General features: G+C 40.4%; 1 protein-coding gene across 1 annotated transcript in view; it reads left to right on the top strand.

Moving 5' to 3' along the window:
* The window catches only part of LOC146563201 (uncharacterized), a 50,851-nt gene extending 36,650 nt beyond the window's left edge, over positions 1-14,201 (top strand). The window contains exons 9-14 of the mRNA XM_085295826.1: positions 3,935-3,988; positions 5,612-5,671; positions 9,999-10,049; positions 10,233-10,871; positions 10,966-11,028; positions 11,488-14,201. Coding sequence (XP_085151952.1) covers positions 3,935-3,988; positions 5,612-5,671; positions 9,999-10,049; positions 10,233-10,871; positions 10,966-11,028; positions 11,488-14,201 — 3,581 coding nt within the window. The remainder of the gene's footprint in view (positions 1-3,934; positions 3,989-5,611; positions 5,672-9,998; positions 10,050-10,232; positions 10,872-10,965; positions 11,029-11,487) is intronic.
* Positions 14,202-17,018: the final 2,817 nt, after the last annotated feature.

The following is a 17,018-nucleotide window of genomic DNA, read 5'->3' as shown; positions in this document are numbered from 1 at the left end:
CAGCAAACTTCACTGTATCCCAAATCCCTGCAGGGCTGTCCTCAGGACCAGGGTTCACGAGATTTTGGTGCCGGTTCTGACGGGTGATGGTCTGTGGGCACTGGATAGTCCCAGGGTCCTAAGTTTGTGTCCCAGTTTGTGAGTGATCATAGTGATAAAGATGCAGCTGAAATGAACAAAAAGCTTCCTTAAATGTGTTTGGATGCTCCTGCAGGGACTGGGGTGTGTGAAGTGCAGGTAAGACTTCATCCTTCAAAGATCTGTTCTCCTGATAGGTGAATTCATGGTTGTCAAGATCTTTGGGGGAATTTAAAATACAAAATATGAGTAACTGTATTCCGTTACAGTTACCGTTTAAAAAGGTGGTATTCAGAATACAGTTACTTTGTTGAAATAAATGGATTACACTGCGGTACTTTCCTGTTTCATATTGTCGCGGGTCAGGACTGTTTGGGTTTTGTTTGACAGCTACGTTCTGTTGTTCCAGGCGGCAGCGTTACGGTTGCCATGGTTACAGGGCGACGCTCTCTCTCTCTCTGCGACTGTGTGTTTCCTGGGTGAGAGAGGCCTTTTCGTTGTTGTTGTTGTTGTGCTAAGCTAACAGGCAGAATGCTACAAGCATAGCTCTAAAGAATGTAGCATCATGGGCAGTGTAGTCCGTGTTGCAGGGAGAATGGACTGCCATACACGTTATGGGTCTGTGCGCGCGAGGAGGGAGAAAAAGGGGAGTGGAAAGGTACGAGCAGTCATCGAGGAAAAACGGGAGCTGGAAGCATGTAAATATAATAATAACCAATGCAGCCAAGAAGAGAGCCTGACGAGCCCAGTTGTAAGTAAGCTATTAAGACTCGACTGTACACCGTGTTCGTGTTTTCCTCCGAAAACAATAAGTTCCGTTGGAGCAGCCTTTCAACGCCTCTCTCTGTCTGTCGCAAGAAAAGTTGACCCACACAACAAAGTAAAGCTATTTTTCGGCTACGAGCCGACAGGGACCCCGCCGTATTAGTCAGAGGTCCCTTTACTACAGTTCGGAGTCGCGGACCTTCAGTAATAGTAATAAATCACACAGCAACAGTACATTCACGTTGTTGTAAAAAGCACGATAATATATTAAGTAATCCAAAGTATTCAGAATACGTTACTGTCATTGAGTAACGTAATGGAATACGTTACAGAATACATTTTGGGGCATGTATTCTGTAATGGAATACATTTTAAAAGTAACCTTCCCAACACTGTAGATGATCAACAGCAGTGTCAGGTTGGATGTGTTGGAGAAGTCTGTTCACACTCTTAGTTTGGATTAACAGTTCTGACAGCCCAGGGGATCAAGCTGTTCTTTAGTCTGTTGCTTTTGCACCTGATGGATCTGAACCTTTCCCAGAGGGCAGGATGTTGAAGAGGTGGAGGTTAGGGTGGAGGTGGTCTTTTATAATCGCCCTGGCTCTGGAGAGACATCTAGAGCTGGCAATGGAGTCCAGGGAGGGGAGTGGACAGCCGGTCACCTTCTCTGCAGTTCTAATGACCCTCTGTAGTCTCGTCTTGTCAGCGGTTGTGCAGCCAGCGTACCACACAGGGATGGCGTGCACCAGCACGCTCTCGACTGTGCCTCGATAGAAGGACACTAGGAGGTCAGTCTGCAGCCTGTTCCATCTCAGGACCCTCACGAAATGGAGGCGCTGCTGGGCTTTCTTCGCCGGGGCTGATGTGTTTGTAGTCCAGGATAGGTTCTCAGATATGTGGGGGCGACGAACTTAAAGGAGGACACCCTCTCCATATTTCTGTAAAAAAAAAAAAGAGAGAAGAAATGTTTCTGATTTTATGACTTGATTGTTTTATTTACCATCATCCAAAGTTGGTATTTTATGAATCATCACAAAATCAGTTCTTGTGCTGGTAGATGCAAATTGACAACCAATAAAAAACTCACAACAATAAATTGACACGGTGATAAATATCTGATAAATTATTAGAACATGTTAGTTACAAATGTCATCTCAACTAAATATAGATGTTATCTGAAGGTAATGTTTACATTTCAATCTAACTCTTTGTGAGATCACATCACTCGTCCTCTGTCCTGTTCTGTTTGTTTTTTCATTTACCTTATGTTTATAGTTTGCTGTACTAATGTGACCTTGAGGGTCTTCAAAGGTGCATGTAAATAAAATGTATTATTATCATTATTATTATTATAAACATGCATAAAGACAGTTATGTTTTCAGAGAGTAGTCATCTTCTTTAATATTGATTCTAAATTGAAAACGTTTTCATGTACAGCCTTTTCAATTTGTTTTGACTCAAATATTTAATGGGAAATTGATCAACTAATTATTTTATATTTTCATTATTATTTGTCTGCCCATTACAGACAGACGATGTAAGAAAATGGTTTTGATAAAAGTTCATGTCCTTTGTAGAGAGCAGCAGATAGAAAAGGCAGAAATTTGACTCCAGTATATGTTTTATTATTGAATGTGAACATAATGTAAATATTCTCTGTAAACACCACATGGATACAGATTCACTCTGAGATTGAGTGTGCGGGGGGCTGCTCACCAGGTCAGACCAGTGGTGGTTTTTGGAGCATCAGAGGGAGTGTTCGCCCAGAGCGCCAAACAGGCTAGGACCGCCTCTGGATCAGACTGTGAAGTCTCGACCAGTGATCACACTTAAATTTAATTAGATCACAAATTTAAGTAAAAAAGTCACACAAGTTTCGTTGTGAAATCGAAACTTCCTCATTCACACGGCTACGTCTTGGGTGGGGGGGTGGGGGGGGGGAGTCTCCACCTTTTTTAGGGTGGAACATCTTAAACACTTTCGTTTTCATTCGGATGGACGTTTTGCTGCAAAACGGTTAAACCGGTGAGTAACTCAACCGACAATGAAATACTTTAAGATCTTGTAATAATCTGCTGCTGAGCTGCTCATTAAACCAGACGAAGCTTCAGTGTTGATATTACTGACTGATCATCAATCACTAATCTATTCCTGTTAGGTTAGTCAGATTTATATCGACATAATGATATCTCGGCAATTTGTCTGACGACCTGGAAACAGCTTGCTGATCACTCAGACTGCACACACAGCGTGATTTTCAAATAACTCGGTCAAAGTATGTGTAAGTGTCACAGAAATATATCGTTACTTATAGGCTTATATATAAAGAAGTTTAATAGATCTATCTGCAAAGGCCGGGTTAGTCTACCAGCTGTATAAGGTATTTGCTATCTGTATTGTAATATTGTGAATATTTGTAATATATGGTGTTCTAATTATTTTATGTTTTAATTTAGAATGCGCAAGACTGTAAAGCTATTCTTCTAGGACCTCCGAAGTGGCAGGCGGCCACGAGGTAATTTTCGTTGTTAAAGCACAAGTGTTACTTTTGATAGACTGAAGCGCTTAAAGCCTTTGTGTTTTATGTTTGTAGTTTTCACGGCGTTCAATAAATGCAGCGAAGCGCCTGTCTTGAAGAAGCCGTGCCTGTGTTGTCATTTCGGAGTTACAGTACGAGTGTTTGAAACGGAAATACAGAAAAAAGCCCGAGAACAACGACGCGATTTGTACAGTTTAATGTGGAATTTGATCCTCTGATTGTCAGTTTGTGTTAAACTGAGACCCTCCGGTTTCTTTTCTGCAACACTAAGAAAGTTTTTTTTTAATTTAAAATGATCAGAATGCATGCAAATGGTAAATGCAGCGTTTTAGATTTCAAATGTGAAACACAACCAGGAAGAAGAATCAGAATCCCTAATTATGTAGTTACAGTTGTTCCAAGATAATAAGAACAGTAACAGACTGTCCATCCATTTTCTTCCGCTTATCTGGGGCTGGATCGCCTGTCCGGAGGAGGCCAGATATAATCTCTCCAGCGTGTCCTGGGTCTGCCCCGGAAACCTCGCCCAGGAAGCGCCCAGTAGTGATGGGATTTTGGGCTCTTTTTAGAGAACCGGCTCTTTCGGCTCCCAATCGGCTCTTCAGGTTGCTTTGTTGCTTTAATTAATTTATTAATAACAATTATATAAAATTATGCACAAAAGGAATTACTAATGTAAAAAAAGTGGTTATATTTATATATTTTCTATATATAAATATATACGGTGGCCCCTACAGACAAAGCACACACAAACTCCAAACACATTTCTAGCGTTAACTGAACTTCCAAAGCAGAGCTACTAGATCACTTAAATTACACAATTGAAAGCATGAAAGCATGTGTGTATTGTTGTGTATTTATACACAAGCACTCATATATATTCAAATAATTAAAAAAAGGTTCATTTACCTGTTACTACCACACACCAAATCCGGTCGTTGGTACTTGCTGGCTTGTGTAGCCACTAAAGCTCAACACTGCCCCCTAGCATCCTGGAGCGCTTCTGTTGTGTTTTGTACGTGTTTTGAAGTTTTTACTGCTTTGTCTGTAGGGGCCACCATAAATATACTTTTATTTATTCACTCCACATAAAATATAATAAAAAAAAAATCATATAATACAAAAATCAACTATTCACATTTCAACTTTTAACTATTTAAATTTTCAGCTTTTTCCTCGCGTCGTTCACGTCAAAGAGCCGTTTTGTTCGCGACAGACACATCACTACCCAGCAGGCATCCTTGTCAGATGCCCGAACCACCTCAACTGGCTCCAATGTGAAGGAGCAGCGGCTTGTCTGAGCCCCTCCTGAATGGCCATATTATTGTAGGGTCCGTGCCTTGGAAGCGTGGTGTTGTTGTGATTGCAGACCTCAGCAGACAGCAGGAGTTTATTTTTCCAGATATGATTGAGGTTAGAAATCCAACCAAGTCTGTTTACACATGTTTTCATGTGGTAGAGCCCTGACTTCAGTTCAGGAGATGAACCTTCAGGTCAGAAGGATGAGGATGAGGTTTTATTAAGATGCTGGTGGCATCTCTTTCCTTTGCATTTTCTGTTCTTTCATGAAGGAGCTCCTTCTCAGGTGATAAAATATAGACATGTTCCTTCATATCTTGAGTCTGAAGGTGCAGATGTGAATGAAAATTTGCTTCTATTGCCCACAAATTAATATAAATTCTTACAGATGTAATAGATATGCAGCTGGTCTCTAGTCGCATAAATGAAACGGAATTAGGCAGAACTGTGTTCTTCTTGGCTACCATATTTAAGACAGCAGTTGCAGCAACTTCCACAAATAACTACCTGCTGTGTTTTTAATTTATAAATTGTACGATTATCAGTATTGGAAGACTTAATTGCACACTAATCAATGAAACTATGGGATAAAAATGACTATAACTTAGATTATGGAGCACGTTTTGATGTGCATTTTATTTTTACTAATTTTATTTATTTATTTATTTTGCAATAATTAAAGGTCTTTCGCAGATGTTTACACAGTTGTCTGTTGACCAATTCTCCATTCAGCACTATGCACTAAAAGCACAATAACTGAAGCATGTTGTAGCCTGCTCCCTAGAACAGTGAATTATCAAATAAAATCATCAGGAAGGCACAGTGATAATATTTTTTCTTCTGTTATTTTCTTTGTTCTACTGTACCAGCTGGTTTGCTACCTATATTATGAACTGGTGCATTATTTTCTCTGATTTTATCTTTTTTAGGTTGTTTGTCTAATAACTCATATTTCCCACAGTGTGACCTGATGGCAACTACAGTAACTGGTGAGTTCAATCAGATTTTATAACTAATGCTAAAAAATGACTGCATCTCCCTTTCTGTAGACAAAAGTGTGTGTTGTTGTAATAGCTTTCTGTTTTTGTGAAAGAAAATAATCTGCAGCATCATAATACGCCACTTATCCCTTTCATGCATGAATTATGACAACCTCAATCCAGAGATTTTTCTGAAGTATTTTTATTCATCTTTAGGCAAGACATTTTTGAACTTCAGTTTTTTAAACATGTACTTTTCAAAGAGTTTTTTACATGTCCACTTAGGTGGACAAAACTGGCTCACCAGTGGGTGGCAGGGTGTAGAGTGACACATCAATTCAATTCAATTCAATTCAATTCAATTCAATTCAATTTTATTTATATAGCGCCAAATCACAACAAAAAGTCGCCTCAAGGTGCTTCATAGATACAGAGAAAAACCCAACAATCATATGACCCCCTATGAGCAGCACTTTGGCGACAGTGGGAAGGAAAAACTCCCTTTTAACAGGAAGAAACCTCCAGCAGAACCAGGCTCAGGGAGGGGCGGGGCCATCTGCTGTGATTGGTTGGGGTGAGAGAAGGAAGACAGGATAAAGACATGCTGTGGAAGAGAGACAGAGGTTAATAACAGATATGATTCAATGCAGAGAGGTCTATTAACACACAGTGAGTGAGTGTTGGAACACTACAATGGAACATCAGTGTCCATTGTAGTGGTTTATGTGCAAATATACCATCAACACTGACACAAATACAAGAAATCAGCCTTTGAATAGCTGTCCACTGTAGTGACCACTATGCGTAAAAGGGTTAATTTATCTTTTTATAGAATGAAGAGTACAACTTGTTTGTAACATGATAGCTTATAGATTTTTTTTAATCTAGTTTATCCATCAATGGATAAAAACTGCATACGGTGTTGAAATTAAGTCTGTTTGTGGGTTTTTCTTTCTAGTTTGAGGTTTTCTTTCAGTTCCATCCTCATTTTTCTGATTGGTGGTGCTCTCAGTGCACTCATTTCACTTCCTCTTCCTGTTGAAGTGCAACCTGGTGCATATTTGTATCTGTGCTAGATTTCTAGATATCTTACCATTACCAAATTCCATGTATTTTGTCATGTTCAACTTGACTAATTTATTTATATAAAACTATTTGTTTCTATTTGTTTGATTCATCTCTCAACACAAAGTAATACAACACAGAACTAACTAAATCAAACCATAATGACTACTAAAATCTACAACAAATGAAGAGTCTACACAAAATGGAATATACAAAAGATCACAAAAGATCAGAGTCTAATAACAAGTCTATACAATTAAGCAAAATAACTTATAAAACACTAGACAGTAACAAAATTTGAAAATGCAGAACACAGTCAATAACCTATAAACTAAATAGAATAGAATAGAATAGAATAGAATAGAATTCAACTTTATTGTCATTGCACATGCACAGGTACAGGGCAACGAAATGCAGTTTGCACCCATCCAGAAGTGCTTAGTGATATAGATATATTACAATATATATTAGCAATAATATAGATATGTGAGTATATTACAGAAATGGGTCTATTATGTTATAATGTACACGGTATGAAGTATGTTGTGAATATTCTATAACTATAAGTATGTACAGGCTGTAGTGAGTACAAGCTATGTACAGGATATGAACAGGATATAAATATGAAAAACTATACAGAATATGAAATAAATAACTTTACAGAAATCTGAGATATACAGCTATACAGAAATGGGAACTATGCAAGTTGTAAACAGTTGTAGGATTAAAGATTATTGAATGTACAGAATGATTATTTACACAGAGCTATACAGTAGTGCAGTTAAGATAAGTGAGGGTGTAGATAGTTTCTACAGAGGCTATATAAAGTGCTAGTGGTTGTGAGTGGTGGTTCAGTCCATGTTATTATTGTGTTTGAGGGTACAGTTGTCCATTGTGGGTGTGTGTATGTTCAGTCCATGAGTTTAACGTGGGTCAGATGTCAGGAGGCAGAGTTCAGGAGTCTGACAGCTGTGGGGAAGAAGCTGTTCCGGTACCTGGTGGTCTTAGTCCGGAGGCTCCTGTGGCGCCTCCCAGAGGGCAGGAGGGTGAAGAGTCCATGTGATGGGTGACTGGGGTCTCTGATGATTTTCCCAGCCCTTTTCAGACACCGCTTCCTGTAGATGTCTTTTATGACAGGAAGTGGTGCTCCGGCGATGCGCTGGGCAGTTTTCACGACCCTCTGCAACGCCTTCCGGTCCGAGGCAGAGCAGTTCCCGTACCAGACTGTTATACAGTTGGTCAGGATGCTCTCGATGGTGCAACGATAGAAGTTCACCAGGATGTCTGAGGACAGGTGGTTCTTCCTCAGAGTCCTCAAGAAGAAGAGGCGCTGGTGAGCCTTCTTGACCAGCTTGGAGCAGTTGGTCGTCCAGGTGAGATCCTCGGAGATGTGGACTCCCAGGAACTTGAAGCTGCTCACACGCTCCACAGCCGTCCCCTTAATGTGGATGGGTGGATGTGGGTCAGCATTCCTCCTGTAGTCCACGATGAGCTCCTTGGTCTTCTCGGTGTTAAGCAGCAGGTTGTTTCTGTCGCACCACTCAGCCAGACGATCCACCTCCTCCCTGTAGGCGGCCTCATCGTTGTCACCGATGAGGCCAATCACCGTGGTGTCATCTGCAAACTTAATGATGGTGTTGGAACCATCAGCAGGTCTGCAGTCGTGAGTGAAGAGGGAGTAGAGGAAAGGGCTCATCACACAGCCTTGTGGTACACCGGTGTTCATTGTGATTGTAGATGAGCAGCGGTTATCCAGCCGGACATGTTGGGGGCGGTTGGTCAGGAAGTCCAGTAACCATTTGCAGATGAGGGAACTGATGCCCAGGTCTGTCAGTTTCCTGATGAGTTGTGAGGGGTGGATTGTATTGAACGCTGAACTGAAGTCTATAAACAGCATTCTGGCGTAGGTGTTGTTGTTGTCCAGGTGTGAGAGGACAGAGTGCAGTGCAATGGAGACTGCATCCTCTGTGCTCCTGTTCTGGCGGTATGCGAATTGGTGAGGGTCCAGGGTGGGGGGGAGACAGGATTTGAAGTGTGCTAGGACCAGCTGCTCTAAGCACTTAGTGATGATGGGGGTGAGTGCTACTGGGCGGTTAGCAAAGAAATACAGAAACTCAACTGTAAGGATAACCTAAAAGGTAGAACTTCAATGAATAAGCAAACTCCAGCCTGAAAGGTTATATCTTACATAATAATACATAACAAAAGAGCTGCAAAGGAACAAAACCTGAACTTAAAACGTCTTGATACATGCTTAATCATCTAGGTAAGGAAATCCCAGAAAGGTTACAGTAAACCTACGGATACAGATCAGTATTTAAGGTTTGACTCTCATCATCCTCTGGGGTACAAACTGGGTGTCATCAGGATCCTACAACACAGAGTGAACATCATCCCCACAGACACAGCGGCCAGGGAGGCAGAAGAACATCACATCAAGAAGTCCCTGAGTAAATGTGGTTATCCCAGCTGGACTTTTGTCAAAGGCACCTAAGGAAAGCTCCAGCCGATCCAGGAGAGAAGGAAAACTGCTGCCTAAGGGAAAACCTGTAGTGATCCCGTATGTGTCAGGGGTATGCATATACATATGTTCACCCTGACCGGGATAGGGTTACCGGGGCCCTGCTTTGGAGCCAGGCCTGGGGAGGGTGGCCAAGGGCGAGCGTCTGGTGGCCGGGCCTTAGTCCATGGGGCCCAGCCAGGCACACCCAGACGAAGGGACATGGGCCCATCTTCCTGCAGGTCCACCACCCGCAAGAGGCACCATAGGTTAGGTGCATTGTGAGCTGGGCGGTGGCCAGGAGCGGAGGTCCTGGCAGACTGATCCCCAGCTACCAAGACTGACAATTGGTCATGGAATGTCACCTCTCTGGTAGGGAAGGAGCCTGAGTTAGTGCGTGAGGTTGAGAGGTACCGGCTAGATATAGTCGGGCTCACCTCAACGCAAGGCTTGGGCTGGAGTTTCCCCTCGTTAGAGGTGGTGGGCTGGGGTGGGTATCCTGGTATCCCTGGTATTCTCATAATTGTTAAATTATTTTCATATTTCTTATATCTATTTTCAAATTTTTATTTTGATATCTTGGAAAGTTTCTATACAATCTATTTCCTTTTTACAGGCATTTTACAATCTTTTTTTTACATTCACAACACTTGTTTGGCTGGACAATTTTTGTCATTTTTTAAAAAACTACTTAAAGAACTGTATCATGTGCTTTATTAACATTGTTTTTAGTCCTGTTCCAAAAATAATTTCAATCCATCCATTGCACAGAAGATCTGCGTCACCAGACAGGAAGCAGCTTTGAAGTCCTACCACAAAACAGTGAGTCACACTGAACTGTGTCAGCCTGAACTTAAAATATATGTAAATTTACAATAGTATGTTTGTGCACTCTGTTAGAACTGAAACATCTGGATTTAAGCCTCACTGAAACAAAAGGAGTCACTCTTCAGTATGCTCCATGTCTGTGTTTCACGGCCTTTTCTAAATCTGTGTTTCCCGTAGTGTCTGAGCTGAGGGTTGTTCTGCTGGGGAGCAACTGGACTGAGAAAAAAGAAGTAGGAAATCTGTTACTGGGAGAGACTGTGTTCACCAGTAAAACTAAATTGTGTGTGAGAATTAGTGGTACACTGGAGGACAAAAAAATTGCTGTCATCAACACCCCCTACCTGCCTCCTCTCGACACCTCCCACCATGATCTGACAGAGTTTATAAAAGACTGTGCAAAATGCTCTGATCCTGGACCTCATGTGTTCCTGCTGCTTGTACAGCCTGAAAACTTTACAGAAGAACACAAACTGAGACTCTGCAGAGTCCTTCAAGGTTACAATGATCGATCATTTGATCATTCACTGATACTGATCTCAGCACCCAGAGAGGAGAGCTCAGGTTCTGTTGAAGACTTCATGAAAAGTCCAGCATTAAATGAAATGATAAAAAAATGTAAATGCAGATACTTGAAGAGGATCAACGTTGAACTTCCAGAGCTGTTAACACATTTGGGGGAAATTACAAAGGACAACAATGGAGAGCATGTCAGCTATGAAGCTTTTGAGGACACAGAACAGAATTTATCAAAAGATCAACAACCCCCCCCAAAACAGGAGACGAAGACTCCTATCATTGATGCTGTTAAAGCTGCAGGTAAGATGAGAAACTCTTCTGACAAAAATGAAATACACAGAATATACAACATCTATGATTCAATAATCAGCATAACAATTTCTTATTTTCACAGGATTGCCCAATAAATCAAAACTAATCAATCCTCAAGTGTCTGGAAAAACACCTTTGACCAACAGTAAGTAAAATGATGTCAGGGCTCATCCTGTTATCATTCTTTTGTCCTTTTTTGGTCTGAATTATGCTAGGATAGGCTCCAGTGCCCCTGTGCGGCTGAAAAGGATAAGAAGAAGAAAATGGATGAATAATATATTTAAGTAGGCTTGTGCAGAACTTCGGTGAGCTGAGGTTGTTTAAACTTAACTTAATAATTTAACATTAAACTTTGACATTAAACAAACAGTTGTGCAAAAAGCTCAAATGTTTAACACATTCACACACAATGACGAACTGTGTTGGTGTTTGGATTTTAATCTTTAAGTGTGACTCACATCACATCACATTTGACCAAGACAATCGATGAGTAACACTAAAGGTTCTCTGAGCATACCGAGGACTGAAGAGATCTCCTCGTACAAGCCAAGTGTTGTGATTTTAGATTAATTTGTGTTATTGTGTCCTGTCTGTTGTATCACAGTGTCTGTGTTCAGGATTGTGCTGCTGGGCAAAAGTGAAGATAAGAAGACAAAACTTGGTAACTTGATCATTGGGTACCAAGGATTTCACTGCCAAAGACAATCACCCATCAGGCACTGCGTGGCCTCCTGTGGACAGTGGAGAGGAAAACTACTGACAGTGGTCAAAACTCCAGACATGTTCAGTCTGTCTGAGGAGGACATGAGAAGAGAAGTGAAGAGGAGTGTGAGTCTCTGTCATCTTGGACCAAATGTTCTGCTGCTGTTGGTGAAACCTTCTGATTTCACTGAGGAGAACAGAAAAACTCTGAAGTTCATCCTGAGTCTGTTTGGTCACAATGCCTTTAAACACTCGATGGTCGTCATCACACATGAGAATGAAATGAGTTCCACTGTGAATGAAGTCCTCAGAGAATGTGGAGGAAGGTACTACAACATGTTTGAAGACAACTATGGATCGTTAATGGCGAAGATTCAGGAAATGACAAACCAATATGATCACAGCATCAAACCATCGTTAAACCTGGTTCTGTTTGGGAGGAGAGGAGCAGAGAAGACGTCAGCAGCCAAGGCCATTTTAGGTCAGACTGAGCTTCATTCAGTCTCCAACTCATCAGAGTGTGTTAAACACCAGGGAGAGGTGTGTGGACGTTGGGTTTCCCTGGTGGAGCTGCCTGCCTTGTATGGAAAACCTCAGGAGGCAGTGATGGAGGAATCACTCAGGTGTATCTCCCTCTGTGATCCTGAGGGTGTCCATGCCTTCATCCTGGTCCTACCTGTGGCTCCCCTCACTGATGAAGACAAGGGAGAGTTAGAGATCATCCAGGACGCATTCAGCTCTCGAGTCAATGACTTCACCATGATTCTGTTCACTGTGGACTCAGATCCTACAGATCCAGCTTTTGTTAACTTTCTAAATGGAAACCAGGACATCCAGCAGCTCTGTGAGAGCTGTGGAGGAAGATCTGTTGTTCTCAACATTAGTGACAAACAGCAGATCCCAGAAGTGGTCCAGGCTGTGGAAAAGGTGAGAAATAAAGGAGCCAAATCCTTCACAAAAGACATGTTGATATTAGAGCAGATGAAGAGAGTGGTAGAACAGAAAAACATTAACACAAGACTTAAAGCTGAAATGATGGATTTAAGAAAAAAAAAGGACATGATTGTTGATGACAGAAATCAGAACAATGAATGTCTCAGGATGGTTCTGATTGGAAAGACTGGCAGTGGGAAGAGCGCAACTGGAAACACCATTCTGGGTAAAAAACATTTTAAATCTAAATCCAGCGGGAGGTCTGTAACAAAGGTCTGTGAGAAAGCAGAAGGAGAGGTCGATGGACGTCTTGTTGTTGTGGTCGACACCCCTGGTCTATTTGACACGACTCTGTCCAATGATGAAGTTGGACAGGAGCTTGTGAAATGCATCACCATGTTGTCTCCTGGACCTCACGTGATCTTACTGGTGCTGTCGATTGGTCGGTTTACACAGGAGGAAAAAGATACAGTTGAACTGATCAAGAAATACTTTGGGAAAAATTCACAACATTTCATCATCGTTACATTTACCAAGAAAGATGACCTGGGCGATCAAACATTTAAGAGTTACTTAGAAGAAGATTGTGATGAATTTGTACAAAAACTGATTCACGATTGTGGAGACAGATATCATGTCTTTAATAATAAAGATCCAAACAATCGGGCTCAGGTCAGTGAGCTGCTGGAAAAAATTGATTTAATGGTGCACCGAAATGGAGGCAGCTGCTACACCAGTGAGATGTTCCAAGAGGCTGAGGTGGCAATAAAGAAGGAAGTGGAGAGGATCCTAAAAGAGAAGGAAGAGGAGATGAAGAGACAGAAAGAAGAGCTTGAACAAAAACATGAGGAACAAATAAAAGCAATGGAAAAAAGAATGGAAGAACAATTAGCGGAAACTGAACAGGAGAGAAAAGTGATAGAAAAACAACTTAAAGAAATGGAGGATAACATAAAGGATGAACGTGAACAGAGAAAAAGAGAACAGGAAAGGCGAGAAGCAGAGGACCACCAAAGAAAAATGCAAGATGAGCTTCAACAACAAGAGTTGGAACAAAAGCGTATAAATCTGGAGAAAAAATTAAAGGCAGAATCAAAGGAAAAGGAAATAACTGACCGACAGCTGGAACAAAGCAGAGAAGAGATGAGAAAAGAACGAGAGAAGTGGGAAAAGGAAAGGAGTGAGTGGTGGGACAAGCGACATCAAGAAAATGAACAGAAACAAGAAAAACTTAGAAAACTGCAAGAAGAATACGACCAGGAAAGAGAAAAATATGAAAAGAAGAGAAAAGATGAGGATCGAATGAGAAGAGAGCAAGAGGAGAAGGAGCGGGAAGAACTGGAGGAAAAATATAAGAAAAAACTGGAAGAAATGAAGAAGAAATATGAAGAAGAAGCCAGAAAACAGGCTGAAGTGTTCAATGAGTTCAGACAGAAATACACCAAAGACTTTACAGCTCTGGTAGAAAAACACATGGAGGAAATACAAGAACTGAAACAACAACATGAGAGAGAAATGCAGCAGACAGAGGACAGACGCAGTAAAGATTACAAACAGTTGGGTGAACTCTCCAGTCACAAGGAAAAATCTCTCAAAGAACAAATTGAGGTCTTGAAGAAAAAGTATGAGGAAGAAGCAAAAGCTCTCAAAAAGAATTATGTAAGCAGATGTATTATCCTCTGATTATGAACACGATAGACCTTCAGTCCTTTTTCTTAAAAATTTTCCAACTTTTTTCCAAAGTTGAGATTTACAGGACCCCATATTCTTGACAAGTCTGGATAAATATTTAGATTATGCATAGTTTATCAAGACTAATAAGAATATACATATCTTTAGTATGTGTGACATTGGAATGTAGGATGTTGAGTAAATTCTTTGATGTAAGATACTTAACATGCAGTTAAATTGTCTCTCTCTCTTTCATAATCAATTTTCTTGTCATTTGGGGACTGAAATAACAACAGAAATAAATTCTCCATATGTTCTTTATGTCATATCAAATGTCACACTGGGAAAATATCTAGACCTGAATTTTCTATGTACATTTATACCATTTAATTGTATTTGTATGTTGTATATGTAGATATTCTATATTCCAACTTTCACTGGCTTCCTTTTTAAATGATGAATTGTGTTTCTTTAATATTTTTTCTATTTTTTTTTTAAAGTGGAAAATTCAAAGCACAAAAATAGGATTGTTTCTGGAATTTGCATTTATTTCTATCCTGTAATGTATGATTAATGTTCAAACATCGTCATCAAATGTGTCTTATAAAATATTTGATGTAATACCTTGATATAATCAATGTTTGTATTTTTTAAACTTTGCTTACTTTTTATATTGTACATGTTTTTATGGTTTGCTTCCCTCTCCTACTTTAATAGAAGTTTTTCTTGCAGTGAAATTTTTTTTTAACAGAATATTCTTCCCCAAGTACAATTTCTACATCCAAGTCTTTCTATATGTTCGAGTACAGTACATCATTGCTCTGTTATAGCTTTTGCAAATCTACTCACTTTACCAAACATTAGTACTTCAAGTCTGTCAGACTATTCTCCCACTTTTCAGTCTATGGAAATCTTCATTCTGTTTTCATTGTTACTGTTTTCCTAGAATATTTGCAGACAACAATTCATTAAAGAATACAAAAAACTTCAGAGACACTTTGCTTGTTTATATGAAGTGGGGGTTTTTTCTTGAGAAGAAAGAATATGTAATATGTGAGATAGGACGTTATATTTCAATTTATCTTTGATTAAGAATAAAAATGCTTTATTATTAGCTGATAATAAGACCTTTTAACCTCTCTTAGCTTTCATGTACAGGCAGCCAGGAGGGGACTTTCTCTTTCTACCCCAGGTCTCATGACAAAACTAATTTTGGATTAGCTTGGGACTCTACTTGAAACTAGACTAGCTCAAGATCAAGTTGTTGGAGTATGTTTTGGCTCCTGTACAGCATGTAAGGCAGTGATACAACTGAGTGAGATCTTTCTCAATGTAATAAGTCCGTAATATTTGTCTGAGAGCTCGTAAAGTCAAATGAACCCTACTTTCAAGGTATGTTGTGTTCCTGCTTGAATGACGGCTTCAACAACATCTCCTTCATCATGTGTCCTCTGAGTTTGTCTTTCCAAGCTAGTGTATGCCAGTTTCTCCTTTTGTCAGTGGCCCCAATATTTTATTTATTTATTTATTTAGTGGAGATATCATCTGAATTTCAGGAGCGGGACCACTCCTCCTTCACGCCCCCTGTGGCCTCAGGCTATAAAAGCCCCCCTTCACCAATACCTGCTGTTCTTATTTTCATTTCACAATCCAAGATGACACACAGAGCATCTGCACATATACTACCTCTCAAAGGTTTTAGAACACCCTCATTTCTCCAGTTATTTCTTGCAGTTCAAGTCATTCAAGTCCAATGAGTAACTTGAAATGGTACAAAAGTGGTGACAGAGGTTTAAAAGAAAAGTAAGTGTAGCGCCTCTACTCAGGACCAGTACACTCTCACTTCAAATAGAGGCCCTAGACATCTTACTAGGTTCAGGAGGAGGTTTTGTTTTGGAGACTCACAAAAGGAGTTGGCTTGGAAGTGAATAACTGGGACCTTTATTGCCTCAGTACCATTTATATACATACACAACGCAATAACCCAAATTGCACACTAGTAGTGCATTTTAAAGGCGAATACAGGTAAAACAAAACAAAATAAAAACATTTAAATGGAAGATTTATACTGAACAGTATCAGAGCTCTTTGGAATGAATGAAACAGATTAAAGTGTTCCTGTTGTGAAGTTTGAATTGTCCTTTAAAGTCAAAGCTGGTTACCCAAAACTGAAAAATAATACCCCTCATAGGCATCAGTAGACACTATTATACTGCAAAAAGTAGTGCATTGCTACAAAAACGGTGCAAAAGTTAATTAACAATGGAACATCGACCCATGCATGAGTCGCAGTGGCAGGGGCTCCGAAGCTGTCCTGGGTGAGTATTGTGTGATCAGAAAACTGAGCATTGCGATTTTTAAAAGGACTAGTGGAGGGGGAGGCGGGGGTAAGGAGCCGGATGAGGGGCGAATAGTAACTAGAGCATGTCTGTGGAAGCAAATCTTGAGAAATCTCTGTGATAAGGTGGAAAACACTGGATGTTTTTGATCTTCAGGCCATCAGGCAGCGTTGCATTACAAACACAACTCTGGGATGGAGATCAGTGCAGAGGCTCAGGAATACGTCTATAAATCACTGCCTGCATCCACACATGCAGGTTAAAGCTCCACCAAGCAGAGGTCATAAGAGAATATGACACAGATGTTAGGTTTTGTATTGTTGATTGTCATTTATGCTTAGAAATATTTAACCATATATGCTTAGAGGTGTATAATCAATTGTGTAGTGATAGGATGTGTGATTTTTAGCAGGCTACAAAGGCTTGGTGTGCATTCCAGGAATGAACACCTACATCCTGGGAGCATGGGAAGAGGTCGTACCTTCTTTTA

The sequence above is a fragment of the Mchenga conophoros genome, linkage group LG12 (genome assembly GCF_057382185.1).
Source record: "Mchenga conophoros isolate Kocher_MC1m ecotype Shallow Benthic linkage group LG12, M_conophoros_male_GT1.1, whole genome shotgun sequence".
Classification (NCBI taxonomy): Eukaryota; Metazoa; Chordata; class Actinopteri; order Cichliformes; family Cichlidae; genus Mchenga; species Mchenga conophoros.
This window is presented reverse-complemented; position numbering and strand designations above follow the sequence as displayed.